Source organism: Chaetodon auriga, chromosome 1 (genome assembly GCF_051107435.1).
Source record: "Chaetodon auriga isolate fChaAug3 chromosome 1, fChaAug3.hap1, whole genome shotgun sequence".
NCBI classification, from domain to species: Eukaryota; Metazoa; Chordata; class Actinopteri; order Chaetodontiformes; family Chaetodontidae; genus Chaetodon; species Chaetodon auriga.
This window is the reverse complement of record NC_135074.1, coordinates 29,032,439-29,056,780: the sequence shown is the minus strand read 5'-3', so window position 1 is coordinate 29,056,780 and position 24,342 is coordinate 29,032,439. Positions and strand designations below refer to the sequence as shown.

Genomic DNA, 24,342 nt, shown 5'->3' with positions numbered 1-24,342 from the left:
TATCACCACAGTCATTCTCTTTGCGACTTTCATCTGTCTTTTATGCTGTCGGTCATGACAGTCATAATTTAATCACACACATAGGCTTATTATGTTTGACAGACAAAGGCTGGTTTTCACTGAGTGAAGACAAAAAAAAATTAATAATTCAGACCACCTATGTGGGGATCCTTAGATGAGGGTTTGACGTGAGTACAAGATTGTCAATTTTATCTAAAATGACCTGTCTGGGCCAACTTCTGTCCGTGTTTAATTATCCTTTCACCTATGTTACTATTTAAAGTAGCAGACCTACATATTGCATTGAAAGCTGTCATTAGCATGACACTGGTCCAGAGAGGTTATGTGAGATCAGTGGAGTCATTTAAGTTGGTAACTTGTATCACTTCTCTAGGGATGAGAACAAGTGTGCAGTCTTACTGTTATGTGCACAATCACACTATCAATGTAGAACTGCATCACTGCATTGCTACTACGAAAATGAAGGCAAGGGATAAATCATTAAATAGATCACTTTAATGCTGTATCACATTAATCAGTGGCAATTTAAACATGATACTGCAAAGGAAGTACAGCTTGCACCATAATTCAATGTAAGCAGAGGTTAATTAAAAGATATTCTACAATGTAAAAATAAATCCCAGAGCAAAGATCATGGTGACAAAATGGAGAAAATGACCCTGATGATGTCATCAGGTTGACCTGGGCTTCAGCTTTGCATCACAAACATGGGTTTGAAAGAGTTTAAAAGACAAGGCTGTTTACCAGTCAGAGAGGGTCTAACTAAGAACTGTATTGGGTGGGATTATGGGAAGAGCATGACTGAAGGTTTTTTAAGATTTTGAAGTTCTAGTCCAAAACTAACAAGTAGCCAGTTCTATTGACTATTTTTAGAAAAAAACTCAGATATTTTGACACATATTATTTATGAAATAATTCATAAACAAACAACAACATGAGGCCACAGATGATGAACATAATGTCTAATTTCTGCTAAAACCACACATCTTAAAAAAATAAGAGTCACTGCAGTGCTGGCTTTCCACTGCACCACAATGAAGGCAAGAGGAGTCTTCTCACACACTGCTGGTGGAAATATTTGTTTTTCCCATAAGTTCACAGCCAGGTTCCTTTCCATTTGGCAGGCGGGTCTGAATATATTGAATCCCCTCAGGAATCTTTGGGACTCATGAGTTTCCTGTCACACAGGTACCTTTGGACCCATCTGCTGGGATTGATATCAAGTCGCAGGAAGCTCTGCAGCCATTCACTCTTCTGAGCCCCCTCGATGAACTCATCCAGTGTAATATGACCTGCAGCACAGACAGATTATCTTTGAATGAAATGTATTGGATGAGGGATATTCTTGAGGATTTGAGTGTGCAGTCAACATACCATCACTGTTCACATCGACCACTTCAAAGATGCGCTCACACACCTGCTGAGCAGTGAGGTTTTCTGTTCCCATTTCAGAAGACGCTGAACCTTTCTTTATCTTGTAGATTATCTGAAAGATAAATCCAGCAATTAGACTGTATCTTGTGTCAGACTGATAATACTGTTGACAAATTGTGTGGTTTTTAGTCATGCTAGTGGTCTGATGGTCTGTAAGTTGGTCAGTCGGTATGTTGGTCCACCACTTTCATGGTATCGTCAACAGCTATTGGATGGATTACCATTCAGTTTTGCTCAGATATTCACAGTCAGTTACTTTGTTATCGCACTAAAATGCTAAACTAATATGATGAGCATGGTAAACATTATATCTGCCAAAGAGCAGCAGTTTAGCATTCAAATTGTGAACATGTTAGCATGCTGACGTTAGCCCCTCTGAAGCAGGAACGATTTCACTTGATTCAATCCAAAATCCTGCTTCTGAAGATCTGAGGGTCTTAGTTTGGTAAAAGAGAGAAACGTGAAGTCAGAAGGTTTAGCTTTCAGTTTTCTCTGCTTAACAGGGAAAATTAGTCAAAGAATATTTCCTTTCTTGACATTTTTTAGTTATGTAGATATGCTTGGTTTGGACCCCCATTGTTGAAATTGCTCAAAAACACTGTTTTTATGCATTTACACTGGACTAGAACTTCAGTTCAGCACCAGAAATATCCAAGAGTTGAATGAGATATATATCTACATGTGTCCATTGGTTGTCATAAACAACTGTACGCCTAGCCGAACAACTTGCATTAAAAACACCTGGATACATTTTAAGATCATTTTCAATTTAATGACACTGTGATTTTATGAAATCAACACTTTTTACCGTAACAATCTTCCGTAGTTCATCTTTGTCTAGACGGCCGTTGCTGTCGCTGTCAAACACTTTGAACGACCACCGCAGTTTATCCTCGAGTTTTCCACGCAGAACCAGATTAATTGCAGCCACGTACTCTATAAAATCCATTGTGTTGTCCTGAAAACACAGAAACACTATTATTGCAACTCCAACAAAGACAGTGTGCTTGGCTACAAGAGATTCATGCTTAAAATTATAAAGACATATTTTAAAAGAACACAAATCAGTGAGCACATTACTGCTTGGTCTTTGATTTGAAGAGTGAAACCTTTTACTTCAAAGCAGCTTGGTAACTCACATGATTCATGTCAAATGCTCGGAAGATGCTGTCCATGTACTGCGCTTCAGGTGTCCCGTTCTGTACTCCAAACATCCTCTTGAACTCGTGCAGGTACAAAGATCCACTCGGGCACTCCATGATGAATGACTTGTAGAGGTCCTGGATGCTGGTTAACTCCAGTTCTTCTTCATGTGCTTGTATTTGCTGATTCTGCCCCATTGCTAACATCCAAATCCTACCACTGCACTGAAAAAACTTCTTATTTTATATGAGAAATAAATAAATACAGATGCTTTACTAAAGTAATATTCTTAGGAGTGCCTCGGATGAATAATTCAGTGTCCATTTCTTGGCTGACACTGACTGTTCTTCAACCGCTCAAGCGTCTTGAACTGAGTCCAGAGTAATAACTGATTCATGTGACCTTAACGAAGAGGCTTATTTTCAGCCAAAGTCTTTGGCAAGCTGAGTTTAAAACAGTAATCCACATGCTTGATCCCATCTTGAACCTTTCGTGACCCAGGGTCATTATTACGTACTTACCTGGACCTATCTTGTACCTTTATTGACCAAAGGTCACGAGCACACTTTACACTATTACTAACATGATAACTAGAATTGTGACCACGGGCCCTTTTCTGTGTGTCCAGTATAAATTAAATATCTGCAGGTAAACTGTTCTGCAGCTGTTATGGTTGTCAGGTTACTAATCCAGTGGATTCTGATTTAATTAACATGTATACCTAAAACAATCTGCAGTGATCTTGCCTTTATTTTGTCAACTGCTCTCTTAAACTTGACAGGTCAGGTCTTAATATAGCAATGGCACACTTTGTCAAGCCAAGTGCTTAACCTTATTTAACCTCTCTGATTAATTCTTTGTTTGTTTCTTTGATTCTGCTTAAGGGAATCCACCCATTTAAACCACTGTATTCTGTAGAAAAGGTAATCACTGTCTGTTGCAGCGCTGCCTTCCAGAAATTCTGTTTATACTCGCTCCATCTTCGCTTGTGAACGACTGAACCTTTCCAGGATGCCCCTTTCACACCCAATCATGACACTATCACCTGTTACCAATGAGCCTGTTTACCTGGCTAACAGGTGTTTTTGGAGCACTCCATAATGTTTGTTTCCCAGTCTTTAGTTGCTCCTGTCCCAACTCGTTTGAAAAGTGTTCATCAAATTCAGAATAAGCAGATATTTACAAAAATAATGAAGCTGATGAACTGAAACGTTAAATAAATTGGACTGTTTTCAGTTTAGTGTATGTCAAAAAGGATTAGTAAGTTGTCACATTCTGTTTTGTCACCTTATACGTATTTTCTGTTACCTGATTCATAAAATAGAATGACATGTTTTCACCTTCAGTTGTGACTCAAGGTGTGACTTGAAGGCAGGACTGCAGTTTGCCTGTGGATGGAGCCAGTGAGGCCTTACTCCACAATCTGCAGCGTGGCTGACATGGTCACACTCAGGTAAACCCCCAGAGCCAGAATAACTCCCAGGGATTTATGGGTGTGACAGACTGGGAGGAGGGGGCCTGTCACTGGCTAAGAGCAGGTCTAGATGGTCTCTGTAGGTCAAGTGGTTCTGAATGACAACATGAGTTGAACATGTCAGTGGAGGGGGAGCTGGGAAGCCGGCATGACAATGACTTATCAGGTCGTTTTTATTTATCATTGAACTGATGTTAATGAATGATGTGATGTCACTGATGTTAAAACCTGCCTTTATCAACAGTTAAGCAATCAGATGAAACAATATTACTTTACATAACGGACTTTAATTCAATAAACACAATAAAGATGTACTTTCTGTCCCAGAAATTCTTTGCTTAAAAATGCAGTTATAAAACATTAAAAATTACAAATAGTAAAAAAAAAAAAAATAGAAAAGCAAACATCTTTATCACTGACTATTTACATATTGACACTTTTATAACAAGAAGGCTGAGACTTCAGTAAGCGTGTGTGTGTGTGTGTGTGTGTGTGTGTGTGTGTAGTATAATAATTAAGCTAAATGTGATTATTATTAGTGCCTTAAAGTTCCTTTACTAAAGAAAAATGATGACAGAATAACTAATTCATGGTGTGTGAGTATGAAAAGTGACAAATAAGGAAGTATCAAGATAAATCCTGATCCTAGTTGTGCTTTTAGCTGGATTTTAACCATGAGGGTTCTCCATTTGTCCACATGGGAAAGGCTTATGTGCTTTGACATTTCAGAAGTGTGCACTCCTTCTCCTGTGCTCCAGCACCCATCCAGTAGGGTTCATGTCCAACTTCAACATGTTGAGCACCCAGGGGTCCTGCTGTGCACCTCTAATGAACTCTTCCATGGTAATTTGACCTGAGGAGTGAAAAACCCAACTGGGATTAATAGTCTGTGCTGATACAAGTGAAGCTTTCATTGAACTGTAATGTGACTAAAAGCTCACCATCTCCATCACTATCAACAGCCTGTAATATTCGATCCACAACCTCATCAACTGTGAGCTGTGAATCACTCGTGTCTGTCCTCATGCCTTTCTTTAACCGATACATGCTCTAGATGGAAAAAAGAAACAGACATTTCATGTTAATAAGACAAAAAATGATCTCAAATCAAACACCTTTTTTAAACAAAGCTGCTGCTCTCAGTGAGCGATGATAGAACTGGATAACTGACCGTCTCTACTGCAGCATTAAGTTCACTGTGGCTTTACATCTATTGATGCCTATAAATATGGAATATATTTGGACATCTTAAGCACTGTTTTAATAATATATTATGATTTGGCTTAACTGTTGCTGAAAAAAATGATAAAGTTGAAGCAAAGTGAATATTCAGACTTGAACCTGAGAGATCATGGTTTACACAAATAGCTTCTCCACCAGAATGCAATGCAGTTTGGTCCTAGCCAATTAAGGGCTTTGTGAACAAAGAGGAAGACCTTACTACTTAAATAAAAATATACATTTTTAAAAAAAATAAGAAACACATTTGAGGAAACACATCTCTAAACAGAAAAGCACAGGTGTAGACGATGAAGTGAACAATGTCTGAATTTGGCTGCCTTTGTTTTCAGGGTCCTGGTGTTGTGCATGCCGGCTCTCTGTCACTCTGTCAAGACCAAAAGTGAAGAGAGTGACAGCGAACATGGGAGTAGAAGACGATGGCCACAGCCTGTTCTGCAGGCCTGAACCTGAGCTGCAGAGTTTGGACTTGAAACTGAACTAAAGAGGAACTTTCTGTAAGGAAATCCTCTCTTTCATGTTCCAGAAGACTTGTTGCTGTACTTGACTTACATCAATCATTGAGCGCAGCTCTTCCCTTTCCACATAGCCATTGTTGTCTTTGTCATACGCCTTGAATGACCAGCGCAGCTTATGCTCCATGTCTCCCCGGAAAACAAGGTTCAGCGCAGCCACAAACTCAAGGAAATCAATTGTATTGTCCTGAAAGGTAGTTTGAATGAGAACAGGTGGGTCACATTTTCACATTCTGGTATAGATGTACAGTATGCAAGGCAGGAACAGCTTTTACTCTCTCACCCCGTTCGTGTCAAAAGCTCGAAACATGTTCTCTGCATAATCCGAAGCTTCCCCTGTTGGGTCCACACCGAAGAAACGCTTGAACTCGTGCAGAAAAAGTAGTCCGCTTGGGCACTCCATGACGAACTTTTTATACATGTCCTGAAGTGCTTTGATATCAATCTCCTGACTGTTCTCTGTTTGCTGGGCTTGCCCCATGGCTGGCTTGTCATTTAACAGTCCATAGTCCTGGAGCCTTTGGGTAAGTACTCCACGATGGAGTGGCCAGACTTGAAATGGGCACGTCTACTCTCGGGTGTTTTTTATAACCGTGTGGAATCCTGAAGCTCCAGTTTACATTTGACACAGGTGATTAGTGTGGCCTCAGGATTACTAAAGCATTACCTTGGTGGGGTTTCCTCTCTCTGAGTTAATAAGATCTGCAGCTAAACGTGGGTGCAGGCCATACTTGTAGGAGTGGCAGGCATTATTCCAACTTGCAAATGAAAGTTATATCTATTCCAGTAGTGAGACAGTATATTGTCACTGCTGATAAAAGAAGCACTTAACCACCAGTGAATATTAAGGAAATTATTTAAGGTAATACATTCAGAAGACTATGTGAGCCCAGTTTGAGCAGAGTGTGAATCAAATTCAGCCTTGGATGTAATGTATGTCAACATAAACGTTACTCCCTTTCAAAGAAATCGCATTGCTTTTAAGACACTGCTTTTTAAAGTGAGGTGCCCTCGATCAAGACACGTAACCCTCATTGGTCGCCTGATCAGACTGTGCTGGTATTAAAACAGTGATCCACAGCCACATGAGCAGCTTCCAGGTGTTCATGTGTAACTGTGTGAATGATCAGTGAATGATCAGTCCCCGAAAAAGAGAGCAGGTATATATTTTTTCTGAAACTTGGGGGTACTGGGACAAGCTGAGAACACACTCATATTATCACTTTATGGAGGTTTCAATGGGACTGATTTAGCAAAAATTCACTTCTTATCCAGCAGACAGGGAGCGACATTAGCATTCATCTGGAGTACGGTTTCTACACTTCTGACGGTTGCACTTTCCTTTCAGCTGTTATGGTCTCCACAAACCTCCGACAATAATATGTGGCTATTCAGCTGCTAGATGTTTCTTAACCAACTAGTTTCAAAATTTGGATGTCTGTTGTTAAAAACTAAAAAGACAACCAAAACATTAACCAAAAGAGGCTAAAGCCCTGCAGATTTACCTTTGCCAACCTAACACAATTTGAACTTAAAAGAGTCCCAGAGGAGAGTTATTTTTGGTTTTAGAGCAGTTAAACAGAAACTGTGCTTCTTGTCCATGATTTTATCTGCCAAATTGCTGAAGTCCAAGTCTATTGCTGACCTTAATCAGCCGTGGGGTTGTTTTTCTGTTCGGAAAAAAGCTAAGAGACTAAGACGCTCGAGGTCATGCTAATTTGGAATTGGTGTATCAATCTCTTTTAATTAGATTGCTTGAGCTCTGCGGATAGGCGAGAGAGACAAATCCTGCTGAGAGACAGCAGTGAGGGGATCCCTCAGTGTGTCCAAACCAGTGAGCGTCCGACAGCTTTTGGAGAAGAGTTGATGGTCACTCGCTGGTTGCCACATAATTTTATTAAACTGTTCAGCATCCAGTCCTATTAAGAGACAACAATTAGTCATGCTCACTGCGTTTTACTGTGCTTTTAAGCAAGTCTGCCCAGGCTTTAGTTGGAGAGCAGAGGTGAAAGGACTCACTGTTAATTATGGTTCTGTAGGTAAGAAACCTGATTTACACCCCGTCACCTTTTACACTGTCAGATGATTTGTTGAAAACAGTTCCTGTGTCACGCAGGCTCGTTGTTTTTCTTTGTTGGATGACTATAGCTGTTGTGTTAGAGCAGCCTGCCCACAAATGATGATGCATAATTCTATGTATGCTGTTTTTTACTCTGTGTATTTACACAAATTATCATAAACAAGCCTTCAAGCCAATCAAATATGATAAATGAAGTGGCCTGCAAACTGTTGCAGCCTCTGTCACATCGTTCAGCTGCTGATTTCTTGCCCTCAAGATTGTAAAAGAAGGACAAAAAAAAATCTAATCATCCATGATGTAAAGTTTGGAATTCACTTCATGCTGATGCCTCATTGGTTAGTGGGTGCCGTACTAACAATGTGATCCACATTAAAATCCCTGTGAGGTGATTAGAGGTTGGTAAGATTAACACACAGCAGGAGGGCCACCGGAATAACATCAGTAACATGCATTTTGAACTACCTGTAATTAAATGCAAAGCACCTCTCATGAGGATATACTGTATTTCTGGCTGTTCATGCTCATATATTTAATTTACACAATGTAAATTCTGGATAGAGGAATGATGAATTTCTTTGCCTTATGTTCTCTGACAACATATCCCTGTGGAATAAGTCAACAGTGGATCATACTGGAGCAACATCCCTGCGTTCTAAGTTCATTTTCTTTGGTGCTGTTATCTGAAACCCTTTTGTTAGTCTGATCATGTGTCAGGCAGGCTGATCTGTAGGTCTCATAACACTGAGATTAGGATGCTTCAGACCTCCTAAAGTGAAGCAGAAACAGACCAGTCTACCTAAGAATAGCTCCTTTATGCCAACATAGCCATGGCACAAAATGGACAATGGATCATTTGAATGTACATACAGATACGCAAATATGCACATCTCCACTCCAAAAAACGTTTTTCTTCTGCTTGGATCCATCAATCTGCTGTTCTGTCTGCACTTATTATGGTAATACTGTATTGTATGTTGTTGTAATATTGTGTGCCTCTCTGTCCATCTTAAAGCCTCTGGATTCAGTGTAAGACAGAGTGTTTATCTACAAAGCTCTACTTCAAAAACAGCCAAACTATCTGTGATCACCGTGAAAACACTCATTATGATGGCAGGTTAATTTGCACCTCCCTACTGATGACGCCTTCATGTTTGCATGTTGCCTTAAAAAGCTCTTTATTTTGCACCACCTTCACTGTTCCCACATCTATTAACACTATACTTACTCACCATATGTGTACTGACATCACACAAAAAGGTTTTAGTCTGAATGAGCTGAGAACACTTTGAGTATCCTGTCTGATTTATCCCAGACATGCAAACCAACTGCAAACCCTTTTCAGCATTTCAGTCGGTGGCTTTTACATTTATTGCAAGGAGCTACTTGATACAGTCTGAATCACTTTGTACAAGGTCCTACTGTTTAAAAATTAGAGTGAGAGTGACTGGAAGAAACACGAAAAGTCCTCCACAGAAGACTGTTGCCTTTGTCCATTGGGTGGAAAGTGACATGATTCTTTACACTTAATATCATGCACTTCAAAGCCCGTCACAGCAAAAAGCAGCAGCTCCTTTGAGGTGGATCTAATTTTAGTAGCTCCATCTTGGCAAAGTTAAGAGAAGGTTTTACTCTTAGTTGCTAGTGCAACTCTAAGAGGATTTCATGAATGGCATCATGGCAAGTTCTATTCATGACTTTATTCAGTTGCCAGGAAAAAAAGAAAACAAGATTAATTATTTTTTGTTAACTCTGTTAATTCCGATGTTACACAGTACTATGATGCATATTTACACAACATTCTGTACATGCATAGCTTTTATAACTTTTATAGGATCAAGCACAGAGCATGAAGTAATGTAGCATTAGCATTAAAGCTAGTGTGCAATGCCTGTTCCTAGATGAGCCTTTAAAATACAGTTTTGAGCCCACAGACTGGAGCGATACCATGATTTTACATTTCTGAAATTCAAATACACTCAGTTCAAAATTGAATTAAGATTAGAAATAATAAAAACATGAAAAGCTCTTTTATTTAAAGTTAAAATAAGTCTGGTCACACTTGTTAATCTGAACTAGGTTTGAGTTTGGTTTATGATTTGTTGGTACTCTTCTTAATTATGTTTAACCAACAGGATCAAATAAGCCTAACAGGATTAGGCTCTTGACAGAGGGATTCTCCTCACAGGGGTTTGACCTCTGCTTCCTCTGCTGTTCCCATATGAACTCTGTCCATCTGTCCATTAAGACATAAGCATTGTAAATTTCAGCTTCACATAACTTGTGAAGTCTGTCTTAATATTCTTTTGTTGCGCGTCAAACTACTTGGCCATGAAGTAACTTCCACCTGCTGCTGACGTAGACAAGCACGTCCATGCGTGCATTACAAGCAGGTTGACTTCTCTGAATTCAGCTCCGATGCTTTGCAGTGATTTTTAAAAGCATGTGCTGTGTCCCAAAAAAAAAAGAAAAAAAGAAAAAAGAAAAGAAATAAATAAAGAAAAAGAAAGAGAAGATGTCAACATGTAAAAGAAGGAATAGAACATTCATGTGGGAATATGTAGCAATGTGTGGTTATTCAGGTGCAGAGTGAAGCACATTCAGTGGCCACTTTATTAGGTACACCTGTACAATCTCATATTTTTTTTTTTGTGACATTGTCAGAAATGTGTAAATTCAATTACAACTTTGTTATTACGACCGTAGTTTAACATGGACTACAGTATATGAAGAGGTGTCCTTCTTTTTGTGTCACCTGTCAATGCAGACACCACCACAGACTCCAATCTCAGTGCTAAAACATATATTTCAATTAACAACTCAGAAACTGAATACTATAGGCGTCATAAAAGTAGACTTCAGGGCAGAGTAGTTATATTGGATTGTACAGGTGTACCTAATAAAGTGGCCACTGTGTGTAGCAAGTTACAGTCATGTGATTAGTTTTTAGTGCCAGTCAGACTTTAAATATAATTAAAACTTAATTGATAATTGATAATATATTCTGTATTTGTTCTTGTTATTATTTCTTCCATCCCCAGGGCCTCTCATTACAGATGGTGATTTCTGTGGTTTGTGGTTTCACTTCACATTATGTCCACTAGGTGGCGACATTAATTCACTGGAAGCTTTAGAGCTGTGTGCTGTGGGTAAAATATGATATACATTATCCAGGTTATTGGGAAATGTATTAATCCAGAAACTAAAATGTTACAAATATTCATCATAATATTCATTAAGACTTTATTGATCCCACGCTGGGGAAATTTACTTGTTGCAGCAGCAAGAATAAAAAGAAAAACAAATAGACAATAAAAAACATTCATTATAAAATCAACTATAGAGGCTATGTACGTTATATACAAATGAGTGTACAAAAATTGCCTTGAAATGCACATGAGTAAGATATGAATAACAAAACACAGTGTCTTTATATATAAAATAAAGCACAGTAAGAATATGTGATATTGCACAAGATAAGTTGCACAGATGTAATGGGTATTGGAAAATGTTAACATGCATGATGGAGTAGTTCAAAAGGAAGGTTTGTGAAGCTGTGATGTGAAACAGCATACGTTAAACGATGCTGGAGTTAAACAGTCTGACAGCCGCTGGAATGAAGGAATCATGGCCAATTTAGTTTGGAAGGTGCCTTTACTGAGTTACAGCAAAGGCTGTCACTGCTGTCTCAGTGAATCATCAACAGTGCGCACACACACATAAATATACATGTGTAAGTACATCTATTTGTCTGTCACGTCCACTTGCATCATAATTATTTGCATAATACCATGCAGATTAAACACAATGCCAGGTGTGCATCTCATGGCTTCTCTCCACACACAGAGATCGCTTGATATTAGTATGCAACTTCATGCATATGACAGCAGGGATGTTTGACAGGAGTGTGGAACTCAAACATCCTGAAGCAGATACAATAGATATGAAGAAGGAATCAAAATGCTGGAGGCAGGCCAGCCTATCAGTGATACATGGACACTTACAGCACAGAGGCTCAGCTGAACACTTCAATGGATTTTGCATAAAGCCACTGTGACATATAGGCCAGTATTTTCATACTATTTCATGTTGTCCGCTCTTAACTGTCCACTGGGTGGTGACAAAAGATCACGTCAACAGCAGCACCGAAGCCCCATTAATCATATCTCCTTCATCTATTACTCATATCTCATAAAAGCTTTCTGTGCTTTCTCGTTCTGCCTCCATCTGTTACCTTCTGTCAATAAAGGAGGAGGGTTATTTTTTTCTTCCAAAGGTTCTGATTACATACTGTATAGTGGGCTGTAATTTTTTTTTGACAAGTAAGCCTTCAAAGAGAGAGCAGTTTGTCTCCTATGTGTATCTAAGACAATTTAGGATTGATGCTTAATTTCAAGTATGACTTAAATGTGACCGCAGCGCGCACATAATGTGACTTCATCTTGAGTAACTGAGCTTCATGAGTGTCTGAGATTGTCAGATGCGTTTTGTTATGAGTTCGTCCGGGTCCAAAAAATGAAGAGACAAAGCTGTTTCTTTGGATTTATGGGGTTTGAAGCATGTCTTTCCGCCGCCTTTTGTTCACCTCTGATCTGGAGCATCTGATTCCCATGTTTCTTTGAGGGTGGATCTTGGCCTCCATGAAGTGCGAGCATCATTTATATATTTACTTTATTTATTTATTTATTCATTTCAAGGAGCCGTGCAGGAAGGCTGGAGAGTGGTCAGGGTCACCGCTTCTTCGGATGGTTTATTTGTAGACTTTAAGAGGCTTTTCATATTTTCCACAGCTCATATCCCTCACAGTGTGAGAGACAGCGTTCACAGAATGGAATCATCCACTTCAGATGTGCTCCAACCGGAGACCTTTAAACACCTGATCCTCCATTTCTGAAAGCCTCGTACTTCTTAAATCTAGAAACAGCCATTGAGGTATATACAGCATGTAAACACCCCAACGCGAACGCATTCAGCAACTCTCTCTCTCTCTCATTCTTTTGCAATTTTTCACAGAAGAATCCACAACAAAAAGTGAGTGAACCTCAAAGAGTAACAGCAACAACGGCAGCAGGTGAAGTAGCTCAAGGTGAGAGAGTGGAGATGTAAAAAAGGCAATGACATGGACAGCCCTGTCGCCACGAGGAAATAGTGGCAGTTAATGTTTCTGCAAAGTTAAAGGTTTTACAGTGACAGAGGTCAGTTTACCAGTGTATGTTTATGAGTTGAGAATCCATTCGAGGCTACAAAACTGGGTATTTTTAACTGGGCGTCGGGATGTTTTCCAGTCTGGCTGGCCTCGACTTAACAATGGTGCTCGAACGCTGGCGAAATTTGGCATTGAGAACCAAACCTGAACTGAAAAGGGAAAGACTCACATTGGAAAAGTTTTTTTTGGCAATGAAAAACGTTTCACTGAAAAATAAAAGCACAGACATTAGAAAATATTTATTTTTATTTGGATATTTTTGTATTTTGATGTGCTTTTCAGCGACATCCCTCTGAATCTTTCTTCATGTCTGTCTTTTTACGCTGTTAGCCTTTTTTCAGTGTTGCTGCTTTTCAGTTTCTTTCTGTCACCATATTGGTGAGGAGCGAAGGGGTTTGATGAGAAAACACCACTTCTCCCGAGGTGCGCTCTGACATGACTACACACCTGGCATACAGGTACAGCGGTGGCCTCCATGAGTAACCGGAAACTCCCAAACCACGAACATGTTTCACTGTGCCGTTGTTGCTGCATTTAAAAGAGGTTAGCAGTTAACCTGTGAATGCTAACCTTAGCTAATGTCAGCTAACATTGGCTTCTATGGGAAAAACAATGGCACAGAGACGTACTTGAAAGGATCAGACCAAATATTTTGGATAACATGATGCGTCTGTGTAAAACTTTTAATAGCATTTTTAGCCTGAAGCTTTTTTTCCTTGCCTCATTGGACCAAGGTCACAATGCTACATTGGGTCTCACTGCTCTTAGAAATCCCGTTTTCTGCAGCATCAGTTTTTTTTTGTGTAGATCTGATGAGATCAGACGTGTTTGAGGTGGTATGGCTGTAATCAGCTTTGATTAGCTTTGTAATCCGTCCACAATGAAGCATCAGAGAAAGTTAGCAGCTAGCTAAAGCTAAAAGAAGTTCATATTGGACTTCCAGTGGTCAGGAGGCCAGAAACATGAGTTCTGATGGACACTCGAGTCCCTTCGGGTGTGCTGGATGTATAAATAGCTGATTGTTCTCCAAACATCAGTCACTGTATGAAGCCATGATATGTCAGAGCTTTTAGCTCGAGAACCCTTCCATTGTTCCACTATGAGAAACAGACAACCTAAATCCTCTTCTGTATTATATAACTGTATAGAGGAGAGCTCTAATCCCCTTCACTCTAATATTCCTTGATGCGGACATCCTGAAACTACGAAGAACAGGTGTTTAAATCTCACCGGTTCAGACGGGAGGATGAGACTTGATTTTTATGGTTTGGTTTCATAGAGATTAATGTTGATGTCTAATGGGCGGTTTCATCAATCGTTTACTGAAAAAAAAAAAAAAAAAAAATCAAGGTCGATGCGGTGTTTCTCTGACTTTTTTTCCCCCCGGCGACTCGTGATGAACAGTCTGTGGAGGTCAATGGTCACCGCTGCTTGTGATGAAAGAGAGGAGCAGCACGGATGATAGGAGGACACATTGATTTTTAATTTCTCTCTGCACAACGCTCTGTCAACATATGGTCCTAATGCTTCCTTATTTTGATTCCTTTTTCTTCATGACACACACACACACACACACACACACACACACACACACACACTTCAATCTAAAGTATCCCAAGGACATAGCAGATGAATTCTCTTGCTGGTTTCACCACAGAGGTCCCTTGGTCCTTCCTCCATTCTGTCACGTCCCCATTCCTCATGTGTAATGAACAACAGTCACAATAGGTGACATTGAGCAACATACTTAATAAACCTCAACATTTATGGAGACTTGTGTCCTCCTGAGATACCTTTTGTGTAATTTACAACCTAATATGAAGTCTTTTCTTGGTTATAGAAGAAAGTACTGGACTGTATAAATCGGCCGATGCATTCAGTGGAGTCTGATAATCTCCCCAGCTGGCCATTATGTTCACTGCCAGCCTTGATCTCTGCATAACTCTTTTGTCATGTATCCAGACAAAGGTCAAATGTGGCCTGGTAATGGATAAAAGGGCTTCAGAAATGAACGGGTTTCTTTCTCAAGGAAGAATGACTGAACATATGACGAGCACAGCACAGAATGGTTTGTGTCTTTATGAGAGATGGATCGGGGAGATGAAAACATTTGGTGGGAGAAGAAGAAAGGTCAAAAGGTCACCAGAATCGAGTGGTATTCTCCTCAGTTTCCATATGCGACATATAGGTGTATATCTTCTTCTGCTTGATGCTGTTTATCCTGGGTGAAAACATATTAAATTAGACTTTTTGAAGAGGGTACACAAAGTACACTATAACTATTTACTAAGTACATGTTGTAAATAGTTTGTAAATTGGCACAACTTTTTACAAACTTCAAGCGTATTGAAGTCCATCCATCCATCCATCCATCCGTCCATCCATCCATCCATCCATCCATCCAGTTCTTGGTTTTATGTGCTCACGTTTTTGCCTCTGACACTTCTGATGCCTCCTTGTTACAATAAAGAAGGTTGGAATTGACTCTTAGCTAAACCCCACCCCTTGATAATGATAGTCCAATCATAGCTTATCAACAGTAACTAAGCACTGCAGGCTTGCTTTGGATTTTGGTGCATGAGGCTCTAATGAGAGCGATGCTCAGTAGGTGCCCAGAAGAACAGCAACAAAAACAACAAAAATAGATTAAGATTATAAAGTTTACTGCACGCTCCTGCTTTACAGCCACTTCTGTTTTGGGACAGTGCTTCATTTTCTACAAAGGCCTGTGAGCACCTTTGATACCTTGTAAATAGTGAATGCAGTTATTTTGGGGTGGTGGTGTGTGTTCATGAGTGCCTGAGAGTGTTCTTGTGTTTATGTGGCTTTTCTTTGTGGAAGGAGTGTTGTGGGGATAAGAGGCACGGTTTGGGTTGAGAGCTATAGGAAATTCTGAATCATTTATACAGTTTGATCCCAGCAGCACTGCTGAGCTAAAGCAGGAGAAACACCCATAGGTACGAGGAGGAGGGTACAGAGAGGGGAATCAAAGTAAAGAGGACCAGAGCAGAAACATCGACCAGTTCAGAACAATATCCTGACATGCTGTTACACCCAAAGACAACATTCAGTCTCTCCTTTGAGTTGAATTGATTTCATCGTCATAGACATACACACTGTGTTTCTGTCTAATGGCAGAAATCCTTCATTAACACCAAAACTTAAACGAGTTCTTCCTCATCCGAGGGCCTTTTAATGAGAGCAGGCATACCCCACTTTCCTATGCCAGAAGTACCCCTCCCCCCCCCGAAGAGCATGGCACAGTAAAGGAAGCGATCTGGGGCTTCAGATGAAAGTGGTTAACTGTACGACCCGGCTCATCAATACGTGTACATCCGTGGCAAACACTTCATCCCAGGTCAGTTAATGATGTTACTGAGTAAATGACACATGCCGATTGGTCCTGTGGAGTCAGAAAAGTGTCTTAAATTTTAAGTTTTACTGTGAAGAATAGAATGTGGCCCTAACATAAAACATCTGCTTTCAGAATGGAGTTTGGTTTAACGCTCGAAAGTCTGCTGGGAGCAGAGGAGTATTTTAACTTTAATAAGTCATAGAAATTGAGATGACCTACCTTTTCATAATGAACCTTGTAAACGGCACAAGGTGGGCTAAAACTGACCTCTTCTGCTTCGCTCAGCTCATAATAAAAGGTAAAGGGCTATCAAGATAGAGACAGAGCCGCAGCAGTATAATTAGTTTACAGTGATGTTACATTGGACAGACTACCAAAACAGCAGAATAAGTTCAATTTACAAGTTAAACCTAGTGTCAGAAAAAGCAGCAGATGTCAGAAATGCATTACCTGGAGATTCAATAAGGTAGTTGTGAATGTCAGATTCATCCATTTTGATGGAGGCAGACTGAAAGGGCACTCCTCACTCTCCAACCAACCACTGCCTTTTCTATATAATGACGCTGTTCATCGGCAACAACATGACAATTGTTTGCCGACTGACTGTAGGATTTGAGCTCCTAAAAAAAGCAATGCTGTGTTTTTATTTCATGATATTAAATTAGCAAAGACCTCAGAATTTGCATTTACTGCCAGTCAAATTACAGGTGCTGCTTTCGCCCAAGAAGGGGCATGAGCGAAGGCGAAGTACCTGGATGTGCTGCTCTCATCTATACGTACGTTTGCCGCATTTCACTAAAATACAGACAAAAGTTCTGGAGATATTATATTGACAGTTGGAGACTTAATTAAATGGGTAGAAACATAACCTCCTTGCCAGAGGCGAATCTTAGATCTGAAAATGTAGGATTGTGCTCAAATCCTCAAGATAATTCTCAGGGAGTTTAAAAGTTTACTCAGAAACAATAAATCGATGTGGACGTGCTGAAATTCTGAATAAATGGAAAGAGGAGAAGCCGGTGATTGTTTCCTGTACATCCTCTCAGTGTCTGTGTGTGTGTTCATGCATGCATGTGTGTGTGTGTGTGTGTGATAAAATAGCATAGTTAAGCTCTTATGAATGTCATTTATATCTCATTTAAAAGATGCTCACAAACCGTTCACACTGGAGGCGATTCAGCTGATTTCTTTTGTCATCTAACTTTTCTCCACTTTTTAACAGTCCGGTTTTGATCTTCCTCGGTCTTCAGGAGACAAGCTTTTCTGTTCATCGCTGACAACATCAGAACTCAACGCGGGCTTCAAACGACGTCCCATCTGATATCAGTCCAGTTCTTGTAAACCTCGGAAAATCTTTGAGTAAAAGCGCCCAAGGCGATCGCTGAGCTTTCGCCGGAAGCAGCTTGCCTGACTCCTACTATCAGGCCATGTTTCAGCTATTTTCACACCTGATGCTAGAAAACTGATACACCTGATGTATGTCAGACGCTGCATTTACGTGACCTACTGTATGACGATACTGACAGTACCACTCGTGTGAAGGTGGGAGTGCCTAATAAACTGGGAATTAGGATCCTGGGATTTTTCTAGATTTTTCGCATACATGTGCGTCCACAGTTCATGTAGCAGCTGCAGCTTTGTTCCAACCCTAAAATGCTGTTATTCTGCTGATATAGTGGAGTTGGATCAGTTTGCAGGTCTTAGCCGGCAACTCCCAGATCAGCTGTGTGATTAATTATTGATTAGAACTAGGCCTGCTCGCTCTGTCTGACGAGCTCACGCTGGCAAATCTCACACCACACAACAGGAAGCGACAAAGGCCGCTCCTTAATGGAAAATACTATAACGGCTACGTAGGGTCCCTCAGCACGCGGGCCAACATCCAACATCAGGTTTTTGTCCATTAAAATTACAGTGAGCCCAAAAACGGAAGGCACACACAAACAATCTTCTCCAAAGACACAAAAGCTTTCATGCATGTTGAGTTTTTCCTTCTCTTCTGTACAATGCAGCTTTTAAGTCTCATAATATTGTTAATGACTGCATTTAATCTGGGATTTGCAGATGATGTTCCATTTGTTGCTCACAACTGAGCATGTGGCTACAGGTACAGTCATTGAAAAAATCTTGTGATACAGCAAAATAATCGGTCGATAATTAATGTTAAATGCTTTTCTAAACACCAGAGCAGTAAAGTGAGAAGTTTAACAGTGATAACATTTGTAATATTGTGGCCGTCGTCAGGAGGAATCTTGTTTGTGTTAGTATGTTTTTCCACCTCAAAGGAACTGTACTTTTAAGAGGAGTTGTTCTCTTATCACATAAACTAACACATACAGAAGGTGAAGCACCAGAAAGATTTTATGAACATAATGTTATAATTCGTGATTTACAAAAAATAATGTGAATTATTGTGAGGAACCACAGGAAAAGAGTGATTTTCTAAAATCACTTGAAAACCTTTGACCCTAACAGGCGTCACGTCACACTTCCATTGGCCACGTTCGGACCCACACATTCATTTCAATGAAGCCACGGTGCTGACGCAGCGGGATGTCGACTCTGGCCTGAAAAAAACAGCGTCGTCCCGCAGAAACACTGAACCTGGCTCAGTTTTTGCCACAGCACAAAGACAAGAAAGGACACGCAAACTAATTTTCTTTGAAACTGTCACAAAGAAGGATGAATTATGTAAAAAGTGTGGATTTATGGGAACAAGCTGTTTCCAGAAGTCTGGAAGCGTTGCATGAATTTCCCGTGCGTTAGCATCTGTCTCACAGCTCTCTCTCGAGGGTTAAGACTTCTTTTCACCGTGGGACACTAACTATCAGCAAATGACCAAATGATGTTTGGACTGAAAAATGAGTTTGACGTTAAGTTTTTGACCAGCTGTTGATGTGCTATTTCCTCTCTTACTTTCTCTTTCACTATCTCGCTAATTCACGCTCTCCATGAGTAAATTGCACAAAGCCATAAGCCAAATGTAAGCCTTTGTTGATGGGCTTTGGAGTAGAAAAATGATTTTCTGCCACCAGTTTCTCTTTGGTGAGAGAAGCAGGGTGCAGTTAAAGAGGATTAAAGCCAACAGGGCTTCCGACGGGAGTCTGCTTTCACTGTAGCCCTGCAGTCATCAGTGTAGAACAGAGATATCTCAGAAGACATAGGTGTTCCTCACCTATCTGCAGATCCAGCGCTGACACGGCAAGACTCATGATTAGCAAGAATTAGACATTTTAATTTGGTTCCATTATTGCATGATTTATAGGTTTATTACAGATAGATTTTAATAAGAGAGACTGCATAAATGTTGAAGAATTGTTGCATCCAAGTTGGGCTTTCTAACTTCCTGCAGTTAAAGAAGTCATATTTTCTTTTACATATACAGCTTTCATTTGACATTTTTTGGGGGGTCAGAATCCATTGATGCAACTTGCAGCTGTCACACAAGCTACAAACTGTTCAAAGCCACATTTCAACCACATGAGCTGAGTCTTTGAGTCTCAGAATATTCAGTGGATTAATTAACGCTGACCCTGCTGATAAATCAGAACTCAATGAGGATGATTCCAGTTTATTCCAGTTTCGGACTTATTTAGTAGCTTTGGCCATCGTTCATATGACGACACTGACAGCTATGCACTGGGACGATGCGTCATCACAGCACACCTGAATGATAGCTTTACTGCTAGCGTCATTAAATGTTGGAGTGCATTTTTTTTTATGAAGCACTCAATGGTTTTGTCATGTCAAACAGCTTTATCACTAAGCTACTTTCTAAATAGCTTGTAGTATAACTTGCTACTTTAAACAGAAGTGCTGTGGAGCTGTAGATTAATGACTTCTGAATAAAAAGCCGCCTGTAGCTTCATTAGCAACAGTTTCAAAGCAGCCTCCCAACACTGCCGTGATCACACTGTTATAAGCGCAGATAGGAATGATGGGAAAAACTGCTAAAATCAGACCTAAGTTGGAGTAAATGATGACACTTTAGCAGTGGGTGTGGCCAATATAAAGGCCGACGTTTGCAGATTACATTCATGAACAAGCTTTGTGTTCAAATTTTAAAAGAACAATTTAAACTATTGATGATCTGGAAAAAACAGGTATTATATTGTGTAACGAGCTCCCAGTTTAATGCAGACAAGACAGGACAATCAAGTCCAACAATCCACATCCTGTTTACCTAATGAGAAATGATATGGTCCAACGTACAGTCTATCAGAGAAAATTCAGGGAAATTCACACACACACACACACACACACACACACGCACACAGACACTGTACATCAATTATTGTCTCTGTTTAGCTCTCTGTGGTGTGTCGCCTGTTTTCTTCTCCAGTCAAAATGGGTTCAACCTGCACACAGGGGAGGGAGGTTTTGCCCTTTACCCCGTCATTAACCTTTGTCTCTCTTCCCCAGACACAATGACATGCACCAGTGAATATCGACCACATGGCTAAGCAGACAGAGTGTGTGTGTGCATGTGCACCCATGGTGGTTCTCTGTAAATCATGTCCTTTGTGTCTGGAAACATTCTGTGGGTCAATGATCAAGGTCACAGACACAGTCCTGCATCGGCTTCCTGGAAGTACTGACCATTCAGCTCCACAGCGAAGTTCACTTAAAAACAAAGTGTGGGAGGGGAAGTGTGGTGGGTGTCTTTGCAGTCGGCTATGAATAACCTGTGTGCATGTATGAACATTGATTGTATTGATTTACATTGCATGCAATGTTCTCCAGCAGAGTCAAATGTCTTTTCATCATCTCCCCGCCTACTGTTGATGTGCAGGATGTCTTAACTTTTCCATGAAATGTATAATATGTAGTGTATAAACTGATTAGAATTAGATGATCAAAGGTCACTTTCGCCACAAGTCAAGACTCAAAAGATAATTACAACTGAATTTCACACTTATGATAAAAAATGATGACATTTTATATCCAAAAGGTCAAAGGTCAGCTTCACTGTGACACGATAATGTTGTGCAGAAACGCTTTGCTGGTCATTATTCAGCAGCATCACTCAGGAACAGAAGCACAGATTGTGACCATATTTCACATTTGGTCAGATACTGAATTGTGAGTCTAATCTTGGGCATCCACCTTGAAACTGTGCTGACGGTTTGGATTTTCTGTGCTGCCGGGTTGAACATGTGTGTGAAGCATCCACATTTTACAGTTTGTCGCTTCTGTGCAGCAGCATCCATATTTGAAGCACTGTAGTCACCACCAGCTCGATGGTTTTACTGATACGGAGCTTCAGGTGAGTGATGTTGCACCATGTGATGAAGCTCTCCATCAGTCCCCTGTACTCCTCTGGAAAAATAGTCCTGAAGTGACGTTTCTCACCGGAAACTATTCACTGAAATCATACATGTCAACACAGTGAAAACTTCCATTTCTCAAAAAAATACACTAAATATCTGTTATTAAATTCCTTCAGAGTCTTCACTACACAAATGAGACACACATGGATGTAAATGCAGCTTGACTGGTTGGCAAACAACCACACTTTTGGGGTATTTTATTAATATTAGTCAGTTATATTGCCCCCCCCCAACAATTTATTGTTTGCCAAACCTTTTATAAACGCAGTATATATTTTTGATATTATTCATTACAATACAAATATATTTCCAAATATTAATATGTTTCAGATATGTTATCAAAATTTGGCCGCTATGTTACTCACATTTTTCGAGATTTTAAAATATTTTGACATTATACAAATGATTGTACAATATGTTACTGATATTTTTTCCAGCATTTTACTAATGTTTGTCAGATACATTTTACTAATATTTTTCAGGCATTTTTGGGATTTCAGCCATATTATTTTGGATAGTTTACTAATTCCTGTCGGATATTTTACTGGAATATCGTCAGATACTTTACTAATGTACATCATCTATGTTACTGGTGTATTTTTGGACATTTTACTAATATTTTTAGGAATTTTATTAACTACTGCCTTATTGATCAGAGTTTTTTTCTTTTTTTCAAAGGCTTTCATGAGGTCTTTGCTCATTACTCAAACAGTTGTGCCTCCATTCTCTCTCAAACAATGTTGTGTATTGTGGTGAGTCTCAATAATCATCTTGACTTTGTTTTTCATCAGCTGAAATGTTCTGTTCATGACCAGCCTTTCATTTACCGGGCAGAGTAAACGTCCAGCAGCGTGACTCAAGGTAATTTAAGTTTGAAGACTATTTGTATGATGTGATCCATACTTAGTGATTTTTGCTTTTTAATGGAAAACTCTCTGTTCCTGTCAACTGCCTTAATTTTAGGGAAAGCCGGAGTGTAGGAGAGGTTAATCTTGACCATAATGCAGTCCAGAACTCTTTTCTTATCTGCTGCTGTCCAGAAGCTTAGAGGCTCCAAAAGCATTTTGTTTTTGTAATTACTGCTGTGTGAAATTGGTCCAGAAGGAGCTAAGGGAGGAAGGATAAAAAGGTAACAAAGAGCAGAAAGGCTAGAGGGCTTGTGTTCTCACACTCAGAGATGAAAATAGCTTTTATTGCAACTCCTTTCCTCTTTACAAAACATAATCCTAAACAATAGCTGATGCAGATCTTATTTTTGTGTCTGTGTGTGAATACACAGCGTGTGCATCTGTGGCTTCTTGGCACTGTTTAACAGGGTGTGTGGGAGATTTGGAAAGTGAAGCACAAAATATGAAAATCTTACTGCGACTGGCTTCAAATTAGTTCAACTTTCCTTTCCTGTTGCATGCCTGAGCTTTTGACAAGAAGCTTTTGACACATCTTAACAAATATTCCACTTGGTGGCTGTGCTGAATGTTAATGATCGCGTTACGCAAATACATGATCCATGACCTTTGCGCTTGTTACATTTAGATGTTCTCTCACCTATTTTTTTGTTAATGTGCAGAATCCTCAACAAGGTGACAAACAGATGCACTCAGTGAAGTATTGCACACATGAAAATAGACACACTTGGTGACTGTTAATGCATATATTATGTTTACATAAACCAGGATAAGCTCCTGTTCAAGTCACGTCAACCACAGATATACTGTACCTCCTCCCACTTGCAGCAGGCTTTGTTATCAGCAGGCTTGACTTCTATTGTAGTATAACTTCATTTATTCCATTCATGCATGAATAAATGCTGTTCTTCAAAGTCTTACAGCCTTTTTGAAGATGTCATATTACTTTCATGCATAATCACTTCTGTCCTGAGGACACTGTAATGAAAGCCAGACTGGATTGTCACTGGCAGTTATGCTTTTGCTACATTAAGCTTTTAGATGATCAGAGCCATTGAAGCTGTCTGGTTTAGTAGATGGGTGTATCACGATGACAGATTTAAAGGTTGAAGGCCGAATTCCACTGTAATTTGTGTATCAAGATGAGGCATATTGAGTAGCGAGTGCTTGTGGAAAGATGCACTCATCAATCTCTGACAGTTAGCCTTCCTGTGCAGAAATAGGTTTTACAACTACAATGCTATTTTAATATGCAATGGGAGATTAGCCCTTTAATGAGCAATGAAGTTAAAAGCCCCATTTGTCCTCTTAATTGGTGCGCAGCTGCTGCTGTCAGTAGGGGACTTTCTTAAATAGTCTTAAACTATTTTTGTTCACATTGAAGCATTTGGTTTTGGAATATACAGTATATACACCTTGTAAAATGAATTTTAAACATAACATACACATAACTGAGTCTTCAGTAGCCTCACCTGAGGTGTGAAAAATAAAGAACATGACAGACTTGAAACGAACTGTAAGGAGAAAATCTCTGTCTTTGAATCAGACCAGTCTGATTTCACAGCCAATCACGATCATTGTAGAAGTCTGAGAAATCAGCAGGATGAAAGCAAGCACAGTTCAAACCTCACGAGGTGGACTGA

At 39.8% G+C, this 24,342-nt stretch overlaps 2 protein-coding genes across 2 annotated transcripts; both read right to left on the bottom strand.

The window, feature by feature from the left end:
* Positions 1–1,170: 1,170 nt before the first annotated feature.
* On the bottom strand, positions 1,171–2,795 carry LOC143324390 (guanylyl cyclase-activating protein 2-like). Its single transcript, XM_076736792.1, has 4 exons — positions 2,595–2,795; positions 2,264–2,413; positions 1,396–1,507; positions 1,171–1,313 (listed from the first exon to the last, which is right to left on the bottom strand). Exons 1-4 carry the CDS (start codon positions 2,793–2,795, stop codon positions 1,171–1,173), a joined length of 606 nt encoding a protein of 201 aa, XP_076592907.1.
* A 1,603-nt stretch (positions 2,796–4,398) lies between these two features.
* LOC143325505 (guanylyl cyclase-activating protein 2-like) lies at positions 4,399–6,372 on the bottom strand. Its single transcript, XM_076738586.1, has 4 exons — positions 6,110–6,372; positions 5,864–6,013; positions 5,014–5,122; positions 4,399–4,925 (listed from the first exon to the last, which is right to left on the bottom strand). Exons 1-4 carry the CDS (start codon positions 6,305–6,307, stop codon positions 4,798–4,800), a joined length of 585 nt encoding a protein of 194 aa, XP_076594701.1. The 5' UTR covers positions 6,308–6,372; the 3' UTR covers positions 4,399–4,797.
* Between the last annotated feature and the right edge of the window lie 17,970 nt (positions 6,373–24,342).

Excerpts from the sequence above, each read along its gene's own strand:
- LOC143324390 (XM_076736792.1), bottom strand. The coding sequence starts at position 2,795 with ATGGGGCAGAATCAGCAAATACAAGCACATGAAGAAGAACTGGAGTTA. Across the intron at positions 2,414-2,594 it reads GAGCATTTGACATGAATCAT|GACAACACAATGGATTTTAT; the intron begins GTGAGTTACCAA and ends CTGTGTTTTCAG. Across the intron at positions 1,508-2,263 it reads AACTACGGAAGATTGTTACG|ATAATCTACAAGATAAAGAA; the intron begins GTAAAAAGTGTT and ends TTTATCTTTCAG.
- LOC143325505 (XM_076738586.1), bottom strand. The coding sequence starts at position 6,307 with ATGGGGCAAGCCCAGCAAACAGAGAACAGTCAGGAGATTGATATCAAA. Across the intron at positions 6,014-6,109 it reads GAGCTTTTGACACGAACGGG|GACAATACAATTGATTTCCT; the intron begins GTGAGAGAGTAA and ends ACTACCTTTCAG. Across the intron at positions 5,123-5,863 it reads AGCTGCGCTCAATGATTGAT|AGCATGTATCGGTTAAAGAA; the intron begins GTAAGTCAAGTA and ends TTTTCCATCTAG.